At 48.2% G+C, this 17,301-nt stretch overlaps 1 protein-coding gene and 1 long non-coding RNA gene across 2 annotated transcripts; one reads left to right on the top strand and one right to left on the bottom strand.

Annotated features, from left to right (window-relative positions):
* Nucleotides 1–6,001: 6,001 nt before the first annotated feature.
* Eif1b (eukaryotic translation initiation factor 1B) lies at nt 6,002–8,762 on the bottom strand. The gene is made up of 4 exons (XM_006992025.4): nt 8,528–8,762; nt 7,154–7,317; nt 6,771–6,872; nt 6,002–6,447 (listed from the first exon to the last, which is right to left on the bottom strand). The coding sequence occupies exons 1-4, from the start codon at nt 8,556–8,558 to the stop codon at nt 6,403–6,405; spliced, it is 342 nt and encodes a 113-aa protein (XP_006992087.1). The 5' UTR covers nt 8,559–8,762; the 3' UTR covers nt 6,002–6,402.
* A 30-nt stretch (nt 8,763–8,792) lies between these two features.
* On the top strand, nt 8,793–9,820 carry LOC143274373 (uncharacterized). Its single transcript, XR_013053006.1, has 2 exons — nt 8,793–9,256; nt 9,616–9,820. It is a non-coding gene; the product is annotated as an uncharacterized LOC143274373 (long non-coding RNA).
* The last annotated feature ends 7,481 nt before the right edge of the window (nt 9,821–17,301 follow it).

Below are 17,301 nucleotides of genomic sequence, written 5' to 3'. Positions count from 1 at the left end.
ACAGAGATCCAGATGGATCTCTGCCTCCAGAAGGCTAGAATTAAAGGTGTGTGTGCCACCATTTTCTGGCCTCTATGTCTAGTTAGTGACTGTTCTGTTCTCTGATCCCAGATAAGTTTATTAAGGTGCACAATATATTGGGGGACACACTATCACCACACAGTGAGCATATAGAATCAATGATAGGACCTAATATGATCCAATGGGAAAAATGCAATGTAAAATGCAGAATGGAGAGATCCATCTTTACCATACGCAGAAGCTTATACTGGTGGAAGTACAGTACAGTGGGATGGGAAGAGTGCCTTATCACAGTCTGTCTTTTACAGAGGGATTGAGACATGGGACCCTCTTGTAGAAAAGGGAACTGTATAAAAGCGTGTCTTGAAGACATGGAAAGAACTGTTTGGGTTTAAGTATTGTTGTCCTTAAAGCACTGTACCCATGCAATTACTTTTTAACTTTGTAACCACAGTAGCTGAGACAGTGTGCTGCAGAGCAGGATGTGTCTGGCTTGGTATTTAGTTAAGCCTGCAAAAATGCTGAGCTCTGTCTAGAATAAGGTTATGTAGTGTAGAGACCCACAGAGGTTTCCTAGTGAGAACTTACTCACTCAGGGTCCGAGAATCCGAGCTTGCTTTACCCAGCAGGGCTGAATATGGGGATGATCTAACCACGGGCGTGGTTACCAGGTGTTTGGAAGGGTCTACACTTGGCTGTGTGGTGTGCTTTGATCTAGCAAGGGGGAGGTCTTTTGTCCCACCCCTTGGCATTGTTATAAAAAGTCCCCTTGAAGAGGCAGAAGGGGCCATTGGGTATTGACCCAGGTCGTCCCGAAGCTATCCTGTGTTTCTGTATTTCTTCTCTTCACTATCTTTCTATCTAATATTTTCTTGTCCATCTTTCCTCCTCACAGGAACCCTGGGAAAAGTAGGAACTAGCCTCCCACAATGTAGGGAGTGGGAAAGTATCTGGGGAAGCATAAAGGGGAACAATGGGGGCTTTCAGAATGATGACGTATAATTAAACTGTTTACGTATAAAGACAGCCTGAGCTATTCGGGGCCACCTGATGGTCAGAAGTTTTCCTTGTGCCGATGCCCCTTCCCCATCTCAGGACCTGAACCTGAGCCGAGGCTGGACCCCAGCAGTTATTGCCCATAAGCAGGGAGAAGAGCACACACAGCATCTGGAGTGGATCTGAGTGGGAAAGTGAGGTTCAAGTATCTCAGCAGGATGATGACTGTCTCAGGCACAACAGAGGGCAACAGCTGAAGGGAGAAGCAAACAGAGCTTGTCTCCAGTTGCCTTTAGCTCATCCAGACAAGTAGAGGTAGAACAGGGTCGACAGGGTCTTGTGTATGCCAGGCTGGCTTTGAACTCACAAAGTAGCAAAGGATAACATTGAACTTCTGGTCTTCCCGCCTTCTCCTGAGTGCTGGGATTACAGGTGTATGCCACCATACCCAGTTTATGTGGTATTGAGAATCAAACCAGGGCTCTGTGCATGCTAGGTACGGATACCGAGGGTGGAATGAGGCAGGGGAGAATAAATGTCTGCAAGGGTGTGACTGTGGGCCTCTGCTGGCCATGACATGTGTGGATGGTGGGAGCTGACACTCATGGGCAAGATAGCACGTGAATGCTGAAATCTAATCAGCTACTTTCCTTCCAGGGAGGGCCAGTGCCTGCTGAAACTGTATAGATGCCCCAAGGATGTGTTGTTAAGGTCACTACATCATTAAAATAACACTTCCTCAAGATTCTCCAGGGGCATTCCTGAACCAGGGTCACCTAGTGATGTCACTGGCTCCAGTGAAACCAACACCTCGAGTGTCATTTTCAGAAGAAGAAGAGCCTGATTTGCACTGGGTTTCCAGATGAGTCTTCCTGTATTCACACACATATACATCCTTAACGTGTGTGTGTGTGTGTGTGTGTGTGTGTGTGTGTGTGTGTGTGTGTGTGTGTGTGATTTACTTATTGGGGGCATGTGCAGAGGTCAGAGGACAATTTGGAGGATGATGCTATTGTGGGTTCCAGGGACTGAACTCAGGTTGTCAAGCTCAGCAGCAGGAGCCATCTTTCTGGTACCTGATTTGTGTTAAATGGAAGGTAACATGTATTATGCACAGCCTTTTGGGTTTAAGGGAATCTTGTCACTTTCCCAGACAAATCCTTCAGGTAATACCTTAAGTGGGTGTGCTCAGCCAAGACACATTAACCTGTGTTGGCCTGTAGCTAGAGTTTTCCTGCCTGGCCCAGGGTCAGGACAAATCTCTCTCACCCACCAGTCCTGCAGCCGCTCAGACCCAATCGAGTAAGCACACAGAGACTTATATTGCTCACAAACTGTATGGCTGTGGCAGGCTTCTTGCTAACTGTTCTTGTATCTTAAATCAACCCATTTCTATTAGTTTATAAGTTGCCATGTGGCTCGTGGCTTACCGGTACCTTACATCTCACTTGTCATGGCAGCAGCTGGCAGCGTCTCTCTGCCTCAGCCTTCCACTTCCCAGAATTCTCCTCTCTCCTTGTCCCACCTATACTGCCTGCCTGGCTACTTGCCAATCAGTGTTTTATTTATTAATCAATCAGAGAACACATTTAACATACAGAACATCCCACAGCATTGGCCCAACAGGTTTAAATGGGGGAGCGCTGTTCAGGGTGTAAAACTCAGGCTTAAGTTGAGGAGCCCTGTCAGGTGGAGAATGTCCAGGCTGTATCTACTTACTACCGACAATTCAGAAGCCTCAGTTTTGTTTGTTTTATTTTTCTGGCTTACTCGGTCACTAGAGGACGAAAACAAATGTCTCTGTTGATAAAGAATTAACTTCCTAATAGCATGTGTGGTGGCTATGTACATTCCCAGGGTAAGGCTGTGTAAACATCGTGTCGTTTCTTGAAACCACAGCAAGCTAAAATTGCTTTTTATGGATTGTAAACAAGGCCTGGCTGAGATCAGTGTAACAACCCACATAGCAGACAACGAAGTTCTGGTTTCTTGCATCTGCCAGGAGCCACAAGAGGGCGCTGACGGCTCACCTACTGCCGTAAGGCGCCTCTTGAAGTACCCAACCTATCCTTTTTAACACTCTTGGTCTACCAAGTGGATTGCTAGGGACTCCACCAGCACTCATTGTTGTAAGCTCCCTGATGTAAGCCCCCCCCCCCCCCTCCCCGGCTTCCAACAAGTCAATGGCACGAACTCATTCAGACTGGATGCTGGTGACGGGGGATGGAGGGCCTTTTTTTGACTTTAAGGGATACTGTCTCCTTCCAGGTAAGTTCCCTGTAACACTGGTCATAGCTGGCATGGACTAAGAATCTTATCTCCACTCCCCAGACTGCATGTCTTGCCCAGTGGGCTTCAAGGGTGGCTTCCAGGTGAGAATGTGTAACAGCAAACTGGAGGTAGAAGCCAGCTTTCTTCTAGGATGCTGAAAACCTGGAGACCCTTCGATTTCTCTCCAGGTTAAACCAGGCTGCCCCGAACAAAGTCTGTGAGCATTTAGACACTCCGAGAACTTTGAACTTTAGACCTTTTGCACCTCCCTGTAATTGCTTGCTGTCTGAGACAGGGTCTCCAGTAGCCCAGGCTGGCCTTTAACTCTTGATCCTATTTCTTCCTCTCAAGTGCTGGAATTACAGGCATGTGCCACCGCCCCCAGATCTGATTGCTTCTTGCACGAAGTTTGTAGGCTACTCACTATTTTGAGATGAAGACAGGAGACTCAGGCTCGTGCTGTTGGTGGCCAGGAGCTGAGCTATGAGCCACATCAATCAGCCTGTCAGTCAAACAGGTGAGCCACCGAATCACGCTGAGTGTACTTCACCATTTTTGATCCTCATAGCATGTCATCCAGCACCTGGGATTTAGAGCAGCTCCCGACACTGGTGCCAATCCCACCCCGTGATGCTTCCTTAGCGGAAATGTGCTGAACCACTCAGGCGCGGCCTTTGCCCCACCCCATGCGTCCATTACCGTCAATGCTGGACAAGCAGGGCCCACCAGCCAGACCACACTTTCAATGTACTGCCACTGAAGCTGCCCTTCACTTACTAGGCTGCCGTGTGTATCTCACTTGGTGAACAGATGTGTTGAGGGCGATCTAATGAGCTTGAAGTCTCCTGGGCTGCAAGCTCTTCTCATTCCTTCAGCCTGTGGCCAGCTGGTGACACAGAAGCCGCACCCCCAGTGTCTCAGATTCTGGGGAACCGCCATCACGGCTGGGATGAGCTGTTCCTTCTCTGTGCTGGACACCTCCCCCTCTTGTGAGAACAGCTTGCCACTAGAGTCCCTTAGTAGGTAGGGCAGGCTGCTCCCTAGGGACCTATCTACTCTAGACCGGGCCTCAACCTAAGCTCTCCTTTCATAATGGTTTTGCTAAGGTCTCTGTCAAGCCTCAAAGTCCAGGACAAATGTATTTGGCCCTTGCTGCTCTGTTCTGCATCCAGAAGTGCGAACCACCAGAGAATGCAGCTCATAGTCTTCCAACGGGACTGGGATGGGGAACCCTCACTTTGTTCTCATGTACAAGTCTGTCTGTCCTGTTTCTCAGGTACTGACTGGGCTGTCTGTCCTGTGTCCTGTCTGTTTCTCATGTACAGGGCCACCTGTCCTGAATCCTGTCTCTGTTTCTCACGTACAGGGCTGTCTGTCCTGAGTCCTGCCTCTGTTTCTCATGTACAGGGCCGTCTGTCCTGTCTGTTTCTCATGTACAGGGCTGTCTGTACCGTCTTTTGAGCTGAGGCACTGAGGCCCGGGCTCTGGCTGTTTGGATGAGGCTGCTCACCACCTCTTCTGTGACTGGTTTCTGTAAACCTGCAGACACTATGCAAAAGACAAGGAGGAGGGCACACAGCCAGTCCTTGTTCCAGCAGCCCCGCTGTTCTCAGGTGACAGAGCAGTAGGTGTCCTTTTCTTCCCACCTCCAAGGCCTGCCGTGTCTTAATACAGCCAATCTTCTAGGCTCTCACTCAGCAAACGTACGCACATAGGACTCTGCTGCAAGCTGAGCTTCTGCTTTAGTCCTCAGGCACAGGGAGCCCCGGACAAGTGAGGTAGAGCTGTGGGACAGGGTTTCTCTGTGCAGCCCTGGCTGGCCTCAAACTCGGAGATCCACTCTGCCTCCCAAATGCTGGGATTAAAGGTGTGTGCCACCACTGCCTTCGGGACAATTCTTAAAATGGTGGAAAAAGCTGGGCATAGTGGCGCACGCCTTTAACCCCAGCACTCAGGAGGCAGAGGTAGGAGGATCTGAGTTTGGGGCCAGCAGCTCGACATACCAAATTCCAGACATCAAGGTTTCAAAATCAACAAGACAACCAAAAAGGCTGGAAAAGTCTCCCAAACCTCCTGACATGTCCAAGTGTACTCATTTCAAGGGTGCAGAACTGGTCTTACATACTGGTACAGTCTTTCTAGGCAAGCCTACGACTCAGCCCTCACAAGATGAGCGCAGGGCTGGCCAGGTGCAGGGCACTGACACCAAGACATTGCCACCCCACTACATGAAGCAGGGCACACTACAAATGCTTTTTTTCTGCTTTGGCTCAGTGGTTTCCTGGCATATTTTTCTGTCCAGCAAATCACTGTTTGACAAGACACCAGGGATACACGATCGAGTGTAGACACCTCACGATCATTGCCTATTATCACCCTGATACAGTCACCCCAGCTCCAGAGCAGAAGCATGGCTGCCACTCAACTCGGCCACTGTCCAGCACTCTAGGAGTACTAACCCAAAGCCCAATGCCCTCCACCCTGAAGACCGCAGCAGCACCACCCACACCTACAAGGCAGTGCCGGTGACTAACGCATTTTTGAGACAGGCGCCTCCTGGGGATGACAACCACTGTGTCAGCTGCAACAGAACTCTCTACCTGTTGACGTTCTGAAGCTGATCAACTCCTGATGGCCACTAGAAGTTTCAGGAAAGAGTGACAGTTCATGTTCCTCCTTCTCAGCAATGAAAACACAAACGTGCATTACTGGCTTAGATCTGGGAGCATGAATGCTCACAAAAGTACTCAGACTCTCTTTTTATTGTTAAGCTGCAACATACACGGTTTAATACAACAACAACAACAACAACAAAAAACATGTAATAATCAAGTGAAAATAAACTGAACAATAAACACTCAAAACAAAATCTTTTCCATTGGAAACATGTTAGGACGAACTGGGGCTTCGTTCCCATCTCACCGCGATTTTCTTATGACTCAGGAGCCTACATACCCCGTGTTTTCTGTAGCCATGCAGGTGTGAGTGGGAGTCTGAATGATTAAATAAATGCAAAGTCCATCGTTTACTGTAGAGAATCATCTCCCCGAGGCAGCCAAACTAGGTTGAGAGAACAAAACCATTTAAGAAACTCGCCACATGTTTGGGTTCATCTTAGAATCCGTGAACCTTCAGCTGCTCTTCCTTGACGATGCCAACCTGTAAAGAAAAACTATGCTCAGCAGAATCACGACAGCAACCAGCAGTTTACACCCACACCACATGCAACCAACAGCTGGCAGCCCCCTACCCCCACCCCCATTTGCACACCTGTGCTGTTTCTACGGCAATCTCCAGTCCACCCAGCCACAGCGTGAGCTCTAGAGAGGCCTTGCCATCTTCAGTCGATACTGACCCTGTTCACCTCCATCACTTCATTTACTTCAGCCGGGTGGTTTTTACTAAGTAGGAAAGGACTCCTGTCTCTTTAAAGATGTTCTTAGAAGCAATCTCAAGGTCGCACAGAGAACCCAGCCACTTACCTCCAAAAGAAACTGGCAAATGTTCTTTCTTTGGTCACCTTGAAGCTGAATAACCTCTCCGTACTCAGGATGTTCAATCACAGTACCATTACAGGCAAATTTCTACAACAAAGTCAAATGCAGAGGTTTTACTTTAATTACAACAAATTAACTACTCCATTCGGCTTGACTACACTAAGGAGCAGTGTCCTCTAGAACTCCCAGCCCTCCAGACCTAAGTGACTTTGTAAACGAAGGAAATTATATCAGGGGAAGAAACAGCAAAAACTAATGGCTCACATTTCGATTTGAAAGCCAGGTAAACCTCAGTTTTAGCTGGAGAACAAAACAGCTTCCCTGGGCCTGCACACTGGTACCCATCCACCCGCTCCCGACCTCATCACCTTTTTGAAGGCTTTCACAAGTTTCTTTTTGTCATAATCGTCCGCAATGCCCTGCACAGTGGTCAGCGTCTTCCTGCCGTTCCGCTGCTGGATTCTTATATGAATGTAATCCTCAGTCCCTGCCGGGAGTAAGTCGTCACCCTTAGTTGCATCAGCAAAGGGGTCTGCAGAGGGACAGAAAAAAGCCACAGCACAAGAAAAAAAATTAGGAAGGATAGTATTACTGTCTAGGAATGTGGTCCACTACAGGTCTGGAGAGACTGCGGCCATGGTTCCCGGGTTCCTGCTTCGTTGCTGCAGGAGGATGGGGCTCACTGTGATATCAAGTTTTCCAAAGGAGAAAAAGCCTAAGCAGGCTGTGTGTGCCAATATTCGGCTTAAAAATAGAGAACACCATTGTTGAAGCCACCCTCTAATGAGACAAAAGACATTTCCGAAAACCTGACTTCATATAGCCACAAGAAGCATATAGCTACAAGAAGATGCGTCATCTCCAAGGTGACATCCTGACAACAGAAACATTCTATACCACCCACCCCAATCAGTTAACGTAGTAACCGAGCCTTGCAAAATAAAATAAACATATACATGCGATCTCAAGAGGTGTAATTTACAAATGGCTGCAAGCAGAGATAACAGGACTACTTCCATGCCAAATCAGAGGGGCCTGTATCTATGTATCTTATCAGATGCCTCTGGGCGCTGCTCAAAACCAGCTGAGGCCAGCTCCGCCCCCAGCTCCTGCCAGTTGTCCGTCCCTCAGGCACCCCACCCCCAACCCCCGAGCTCCAGGTCTGGCCCTTACCTTCCTTGCTGACTGAAGTCGCAGCTCCCCTAGACCTTGAGCATCCCCAGTCTTCCAGCAAGGACTGAGCTAACAGCACCGCCCCCCCACCCCCACTTGTGAGTCCTCTGAGAGTCACGGGTCCCCCAGTCGCCTGAAAGCTGTCAAGTTCCCCAGCTTGAGCCCCACCCCTCCAGTCTCCTTGCAAAGCCCTGGCCAGCCCCGAGGCCCTAAGCGAGTCCCTCGAGTCCGAGGCTCCCTGCCCGTGTCAGAATCCGGACAAGCCCCCACCGAGCCCCTGTCTCTGCAACCCTGCGGTCCTCTATCCCCCCTAAGTCTTCACCTGAAGCCCCGGTCTCCCTGCCATGTCAGGTCCTCTCTGCAGCCCTAGCATGTCCCCAACCTTCCTGTGAGTCCCCGAGGCCCACGTCCCCCGGCCCGGCCCCGGCCTCCCGGGGGCAGCAGACCCAGACAAGGCCGGGAGGGAGCGGTCCCCGCGGCCAGGGTCCCTGGGCGCCCCCGTCGCCATCTTCTGGGCGCCGAGACAAAGCCCAGCGGGACGCGGGCGGCGGCCGGCGGCCGGACCTTACCGAAAGATTGGAGGTTCTGGATAGTGGACATGCGACACTAGTGTGAGGCCGGTGAGGGGATAAAATTCCTGCGGGGCCCGCCCGGATCACCGTGTCAGGAGGCTGCAGCGGCGAGAAACGGAAATCAATGAAGCGGCGGAAGCCCGGTGCGCAGGAAGACGCAGAGGCGGCGGCGGCGGCGGCGAGGCGCGAGCGGGGAGGCGGCGCTGCGGATTCTCGCACAAAATGGCCGGCGCCGCGTATTTAGCTACGCGCGCCGCCGCCACGTGACCGCGCGCGCCGCCCGCCCCGGAGCGCGGAGCCCACTGCGGGCAGCCGCGGTCCGTCCCGCCCGAGGCGCCGGGTAGAGCGACTTCCGGATGCAACGGCGAGAAACGCTCCCCCGGGGGTCTCGACTTGCGACTCGCGGGGACCGCTCCTCCGGTCCTCTGCCAGCCTCCCGTTGCCCTCCGTCACCTCTACCCGCCAGGGTTGACGGAGGGCGCCTCTCACTAGGACCCCCGAGTTTCTCTTGCGGAACATTTGTGGGTGCCACCTGGGAATCTGCCATTCTAACAAGCCCCAAGTGATTCGGATGCTGCCATCTGGACCAAACTTGATCTCGTTTGTCCCTGGTGTCACGACCTGGCCTCTAGCAGAGTCAGGTGCGCGTGGAATGAACACGCTACAAAACCCGCCTGTCCTCTCCTGGGTGGTGCCTCCTAAGGTCCAAGGCAGGTTCTGAGCAGGGTAGGTGCCTGGTATATGATAGGTGAAGGTGAGTGCATCAGATAAAGTAAAGAGGAACCATGCACAAACACCAGCGGACCGTAGGGAGCCGGCTCATCTATGCATTACCTAGGCAGGCTTTCTAGACTAAAGAAATAGACTAAAATTTAGGATTATTAATCTTTCTGTGAGCCAGGCCTATCGACTTCGTGTTGGGATAATTTTGGGAACCTGATATAAGACATTAGAAGCCATAAATTGATAACACAGTATGTGACCGTTTAGCAAGCTACTCAATAAGATGTAGCAGTAGGTCCAATCACTAATATAGTTCTTTTTTTTTTTTTTAAGAGAGAGATTTTTTATTTTATGTGGTTTAGTGTGTGTAGTGCCCACAGAGGCCAGAAGAGGGCGTCGTATCCCCTGGAACTGGAATTACAGTTGGTTATGAATCACCATGTGGGTCCTGGGAACTGAACCTAGGTCCTGTGCAAGAGCAGCAAGTGCTCTTAACTTCTGGGCAGTCTTTCCAGCCCCATCACTATAATTTAAGAAAGACAATAAATATCTTAAGTGTACTGTGAATATTTTGGTGACTTCTACTGGTACAAAGTGGCAGCTTCTAATACTTCTATGCATGGTTGCCTATTTCCACAAGGGAAGGAAGTGCTATATTTTGCTTAAAGGGTAGTAGAAAATACACATATAACCACCCCCTACCACCACCACCACCACACATCAGTCAAATTTTAGGAACACTACTTCAGTTTTATTCTTATACCAGGATCTTAAAAACCCCAGGTTAAGAATTTCTGAATTAATAGTCTTTACCACCGTCTACCTTCATGTGGGTCCTGGGATTGGAACTCAAATTTTCAGGCATGTCCAGCAAGCCTGAGCCATCTTACCAGCCCTTGAGTAATTTTTAATTATATATATATATATATATATTTAAATAAAATATTGTTTACCCCAATATAGCAACACTCTAATTTCTTAGTAACTTAAAGTAGCCTACTAAGTAGTCCCTATAAGAAGTACAGAATACACAAAACGTATATTTCCTTTTTTCTTACCAGATATATATTACCACTCTATATTACATGTTTCTCAGATGGAGCCAAGGGTGGGTGGTCCAGAGAAGAAAAAGTAACACAGAAAAGCTTTTAAATTTTCCTTGAAATCTGGAGCTGGAGAGATGGTGCAGACTTGCTGTTTTTTCAGAGGACTACAGTTTGGTTTCCAGCACCCACAAGGGACAGCTCTCAACTGCCTGTAACTCTAGTTTCAGGGGGTCAGATGCCCTCTTAGGGACTCTGTGGGCACTTGCACTCACATGCTTACACACACACACACACACACACACACACACACACACACACACTTACACGCACACACACTCACATGCTTACACTCACATGCTTACACACACATGCTTACACACATGCTTACACACACACTCACATGCTTACACACACACATCTTCCAGGTTTCACTATCATTATACTTGTTAGTAGAATGTATCCCTCCATTTACAAGTAAGGCTTGTATTAGAAGTATCCAGGAGCTACAAAATTTTTAGCCAAGCAAATACATAAAGACAGGTTAAAGATTCTTCTGACCTTGGCCTTCACGTAGCTTACATGTATCCTTTGTGTATCTTACATGTAGCTTAAATCCCGTCTCCATGAGACAATGCTGTTTGAGATTCAGAGAATCTCAAGGTTTTATAAAATGAATAAACTGGAGTATTTAAAAATCTGGCTTTAAGTGGTAGCAGCTTAGGTTAAGGTGGTCATTTCTGGCTGAATTTCATAGATGGGTTATAGAGAACAGTAATGTTGACTATGGATATCAGGAAGATAAAGGGTGATACTTGGAAACGGAAAGTTCCTGAGGTTAGAGGTAGACTCCAAATCAGGGTCTTAGCATCCATGTAGTAACTATAGGATATCAGCCAGAAAACCCATGTGTCCACAGGGAGAGAACTTACCGGCTGTCCAGAAGAAATAGCTGTGCCTGGCTCTTGGCCACAGGAGCTGTTTCTCCTGGTTCCTCATAAAGGGGACACTGTGATGTAGCCAGCAGCTACCCCGGCAGTTAGCCTGAAACAGAGACAGTGATGGGATTCACTCAGTTATATCTTATGTCTGGCAGTCATGATATCTGGTTAGAGCCTTGGATCCTTGACCATCCAAAGACTTGTCTCCTGTACAGGGTTTGTAACCCTAACACTGGTGACTCAGATGTCTCTCTTCAGTGAGTTCAGTCTACATACATCCCTGGCTTCTGCACTTTGAATTCAACACTGTATCCTGCCAAAGCCAAGCTTTGCACCAGCTGTTCCCGGCCAGGAACTGAGAACACAGAGAAAAGATAAGAATGCAGACTGGTTACCGAGAAAGATGAGAGTTCCTTTCAGGGGCTCAACACTCCCATTCAGCCTAGCTGAGTCTCCTGAATTTGTGCAGAAGCCTGTGATTCTTACTCTATCCCTTCCCTCACTCCTTCACAGGGCCACCACTTCCGGTTTATTCTCCACCTCACAGTGTCCCCCAGGCCCCCAAATGATGTTGCATATCTTCCTCTGTCATGATATATCTTCTCAAGGTGGCTAACTGATGACCTGGCTCCAGATTGGTTGATAAGAACACAGAAAGCTTCACCTTGAAAGAAGTATCTGATTATTTTTTAATTAAAATGATTTTTATTATTATTTTTTTCAATACAAGGTCTAACTATGTAGCTCTGGCTGTCCTGGAACTCACTCTGTAGACCTGACTGGCCTCAAACTCACAGAGATTCACCTGCCTCTGTTTCCCGAGTGCTGGGATTAAAGGTTTGCACCACTATGCCTGGCTTATTGTTACTATTTTTAATCGTGTGTGTGGTGTGTGTGTGTGTGTGTGTGTGTGTGTGTGTGTGTGTGTGTGTTGTGTGTTGTGTGTGTTGTGTGTGTTGTGGTGTGTGTGTGTGTGTGTGTGTGTGTATGTGCAGGTACCTGCAGAGACAGTGAAGGGCCAACAGGCCCAAGCATGCAAACGTGGTGGTGCCTGGCGGCGGGTCTTGCCCTCTCCCCTTCCCTTCCCTTCTAAATCGTTAGATTCCATCCCTACAGCTAGCCGCCTAGGTCTATTCCCTGTTTGGCTGCTTCCTCATGCCTGACTAAAAACTCTAAGGTCCAGCAATCAAAATTCATTATCTGGCTACACTGACTAACATGTCCAACCAGGACTTACCAACTCACCCTAGCACAGACTCCCCTTTTCTCCTTAAAAACCCACTCCTGCAGAAACATCTGCTCCCACCTCCGCCTGATCCAGAGGCAGCTCCTCCAGCCCCCCAAGTCTCTCTGGGGGTAATAAATCACATTTGTGCTGAGTTTGGTGTCTGGGTGTGTCCTGTGCCGACTCCAAGGCTCCCCTTTAACCAGACCCTTCTGGAGTTATGCTTAACATGGCTGCTGGGAACAGACTCTGGTCTTCAGGAAGAGCAATGCCTGTTCTTAACCACTGAGCCATCTCCCCAGCCCTAAGTCTCTGATTATTACTGCTAGACTTTCCCTTGAAGCCCTAATATCTTCCGTAACTATAATGAACTTGCAAGGGGCCAAGAGAACTTTTGTCTGGAGGCTTAAAGCTGTCTGAAACAAGCTAGGCAGCCTCTTCTTCTGGGCATGCACCCCACAGTGAGCCCTTTGTGTATTTCCTTTCTAGTGATAAGAAAATGTGAAGTACTTAAGAGCAAAAGGAACATTTGCCTAGTAGCCAGGCCTCTAGAACAGTCTCTTACCCACTTGAAATTGGAAAGACTCTGGGGTCTTTTTAAACCTGTACCAGGGAAATGGAATCAGCATTCCAAAGAGACAAAGCCATCAGCGCTGGTGCCTTTGGGCGAGCAGACACCAAAGGTTTTCTAGGAGGTATGTTGCCTAGTGGTTGACCATGTGTACTGAACAAATAGGAAACTAAATCGCCATCCAATCTGTCCAAAGTACAGGGACCAGTGTTTCTACAGGATCAGGAGACAGTCAGAACCTAGGTCAGTTTCTTTTGGGTGTTTGCTGTGTTCCTTGGTTGCCTGGAAACTTCAGGGCTCAAGCGATCCTCTGGCCTCCTTCTCCACAGTGTCTGGGACTGTAGGCGCATGCCTTGGAGTCCCACTCTGGGCCTATTTATTTTTCTTTTTTCTCTGAGATAGGTTCTCATTTAGCCCAGGCTGGCCTAGAACCTAGCTGAGGATGGCCTTGAACTCCCGGTCTTCCTTCCTCCACGTCCTCAATGCTGAGATTACAGGTGTGAACCACCACACCATTTATGCGGTGCTGGGGGTGGAAGCCAGGGCTTCCTGTGTGCGAGTAAGCACTCCACCAACTGAGACCCTGGCCCATTTCCTCGGCTCGTATGCATTGTATGTGACCACTCTCACATACAATGGGGGAAGAGTAGGGAGAGATGAGTAGATGGGCTTTGTGTATGTGGGCACTGAATTTTAAAATACTGATAGTGGTGTACAGAAGACCCGAAACTGAGGAAATGAAGTTCAGGTAGTTGTCCCCGTTCTGGAGATTGGGAAATCCATGGTCATGGTGCTGGCAGTGTTGGCGATTTAGAACGTCAGATAACACCTTAAAGGGCATACATTCTTCAAGCAGGAGGGAATCTTCATCCTCACATGACTTCCTTCTCATGACAGAGTTAGTTCTTCCACAGGTCACGGTCCACATGACCTGAACATTTCCCACCAGCCTCTACCCCAGCACTCCTGCAGTGGCAATGACGTTTCTGGCAGCTGAATCTTGGGTCTGCACCCTAACAGTGATGAACGTGGTGACTAGCATATCCTCTGGGGTATTGGCAGATCTCTGCTCTGTAGAGACAGCGTACTTGTGCTCAAAGAGTCAATAAGTTTTCTTATTTTCAATGAGCTTGTGCATCTACAAGGAGCGTTTAAACCAAGACAACATGTAACCATGAAGAGAATTTACAGAATCTGGGAGCTTGAAAACATGACAGAGCTAACTCAAGAAATCTGTGGCAAGACCCCTAGGAAACAGCTCTGCTGAGCCCCATCTCAGTCAAGAGAACATGGATGGTGACCACGACACTCAACTTCCGGTCTTCAGGAAAAGGTGGGGCATAGTTAGGAGTCTTGCTCTTCATTCTACCTTCTGTCAGGAGCTGGGAAGGGTCTGAGATTTTCCCAAGTTGTCTTCCCCCAGGTTGATGAAAGTTTGACAGTCCTGGGTTAGGGACAAATACTCACGATCTGTGTTAAAAAGCAGTAAACTGTAATTCAGTGTCAACACAGTTTGCCCCGACCAGCAAGTCCTATATGGAAACACGAGTGGGCCTGTGTAGACGTCTCCACATGCAGTGGGTTGCATCACAGGAGAAGAATGCTGCCTGTAGAATCTGTTGGTTTGGAATGAGCAGTAATAATCATATCCAGTGGGACATGGCACCTCATCTCTCAAGACTGCTCTATGTAAACATTACCCTGAGAAAAGACCAAGGCCAAAAGAGGCCAGAGCCCAGCACTTTTGGCAAACTCAGTTAGAACCTTGTTTGCTCTCCCTCTCTCTCTGTCTTTCTTTCTCTCTCTAGGAAAAGTTGTTGATCTGATCTTGGAACACTAGATGGGTCATGTTGACCAGTAGACAAGGCCACTGTATGGTCACAGGTCATGTCCGTAAACATGTCTCACCTTTTACCCTCTGTGGTGGTTTGAATAGGAATGGTCCCCATAGACTCGTGTGTTTGAAGGTTTGACCCATAGACTGTTAGGAGGTGTGGCCTTGTTGGAGGAAGTGTGTCACTGTGGAGGCGGGCTTTGAGGTCACATGTGCTCAAGCTATGCCTAGTGATACAGACTCCTTCTGTTGCCTGCAGATCAAGATGTAGAACTCTCAGCTTCTTCTCCAGCACTCTGTCTGCCTGCACACTGCCACGCTTCCCAACATGATGATAATGGGCTAAATGTCTGAAGCTGTAAGCCAACCCAAATGGAATGTTTTCCTTTATAAGAGTTGCTGTGGTCATGGTGTCTTTTCTCAAACATTGTTCAGGGGTGGGATAGACCTGAAGCTTCATTTGGGTCCTCTGCCTTTCTCATCTCCCATGGAGTCATGTGGGCTTGTGAGTCAGGTCAGGGCACAGCTCCAGAGGCCTCTCATCTTCGGTTTCCTGCCGCAGCTCAGTCAGCCTACAGGACTGACATGTTTCTTCTCACTGCCGCTGACCAATGAGAAGTCATCACTTTTATGGACCTTGGGGAAAGAGGTAGCTCAATGGCTGTGGCTTGAATATACTTGGCCCTGATGCCTTGCTTGTGGATAGGACTGTTTGTGACAAAGTCTCACAGTTTAGCCTGAGATGGCAGGCAGGTCCTCACCACTCTGGCTTATGGTGTGGAATTTAAGGTTTTAGGCTTATGAGTTAGACCAGGCTTTATGCCCATGGCCAGCCATTAGCACTGGTAAGGACGTTTCCTCTCTACAAGCCTGTTTCCTGTGAAGAGAACACAGTACTTCCCACCACAGAGTGCTGTGACAACTGCGAATAGTGTTGTACCTGGAACAGAATCGTTATTTGTTTGAGTCTTTTCTGGAAACTGTATGAGGAGACTCCCAGGAAGTGATTCTGATTCAAGGCTGAGGCGGTTCATGGGGTACCAATATCTTCTACAGAATGTGTACACCATCTCTCTTTCATTCCTGTGAACCTGTGGCTCTCAGGAAATCTCTCTTTTTGGAGGGGGGCGGTAAATACTGAAAGATCAGAGAGACAAAGGAACAAGTCACTGCCAAGTCTCACCTCACCAACTCCAAGAGTCCTCTGAGTCCTCAGTCAAAAGGCGCTGAGTTCTCAGCTGAATGAGTTTCAGCTGAAAGCCTTTAGCCAAAAGGGCTCTTGTTCCTGTCTCCTCACACCTTATATACCTTTCTTTGCCCAGCCATATCACTTCCTTCCTAGTGCTGGATTAATGGCATGTGTGCTTCCCAAATACTGGTAGCAGAGGTATGAGATCTCAAGCGCTGGAATTAAAGGTGTGTGCCATCATTGCCTGACTCTGTTTCTCTCCTAGACTGAATCAATCTCATGTAGTCCAGGGTAACTTTGAACTCACAGAGGTCCAAGTGCTAGGATTAAAGGCGTGTGCCACCACTGCCAGGCCTGTGGAGGTATTGTGTTCCCCAAAATATTGTGTACCCTAATAAATTTATCTGGGGTCAGAGAACAGAAAAGCCACTAGATACTTAAGATAGGCAGTGGTAGCACACACCTTTAATCCTAGCATTCCAGAGGCAGAAATCCATGTGTTCAAGGATACAGACAGGCATGGTGACTCATCATGCCTTTAATCCCAGAAAGCCAGCGTTTAATCCCAGGGAATGGTGGTAGAAAGCAGAAAGGTATATAAGGTGTGAGGATCAGAAACTAGAAGCAATTGGCTGGTTAAGCATTTGGCTGGTTAAGCATCTGGCTGGTTAAGCTTTTAGATTTTGAGCAGCACAGTTCAGCTGAGAGCCATTCGGATATGAGGACACAGAGGCTTCCAGTCTGAGGAAACAAGATCAGCTGAGAAGTTGGCCAGGTGAGGTGGCTGTGGCTTGTTCTGTCTCTCTGACCATCCAGCATTTCACCCCAATACCTGGCCCGGATTTGTTTTTATTAATAAGAACTTTTAAGATTCCTGTTACACTGGCCTCAATGTTTAATCTAGTGGCTTGCTCTGTCTTCTGATCTTCAGGCAGATTTTATTAGGGTATCACCACAGGCCCATCCATTTTCACTGGTGTTGGGTTCCCTTGTTCTGAAAATACATACACTTTTAAAAATAACATACATGTTTGTATTATTAATACAAGTATAGACTATGTGTTGTATACACATTAGCCAAAGATGATTTTTTTGTTTTATGTTTGAGCGGGTAAAACATATGTTACATGTTTTATAGTTTTTCTAGGTTTATTTCTTTATGTCTGTAGTTAGGATTTTCAGGGTTTTTTCTCTATCAAACCTGATCCATTATAGACAATCACTTTGGTTCATTCTAACAAAATT

This window comes from Peromyscus maniculatus, chromosome 7 (genome assembly GCF_049852395.1).
Source record: "Peromyscus maniculatus bairdii isolate BWxNUB_F1_BW_parent chromosome 7, HU_Pman_BW_mat_3.1, whole genome shotgun sequence".
Lineage (NCBI taxonomy): Eukaryota > Metazoa > Chordata > Mammalia > Rodentia > Cricetidae > Peromyscus > Peromyscus maniculatus.
The sequence above is the reverse complement of the archived record's forward strand: the minus strand, read 5'-3'. Positions and strand labels throughout refer to the sequence as shown.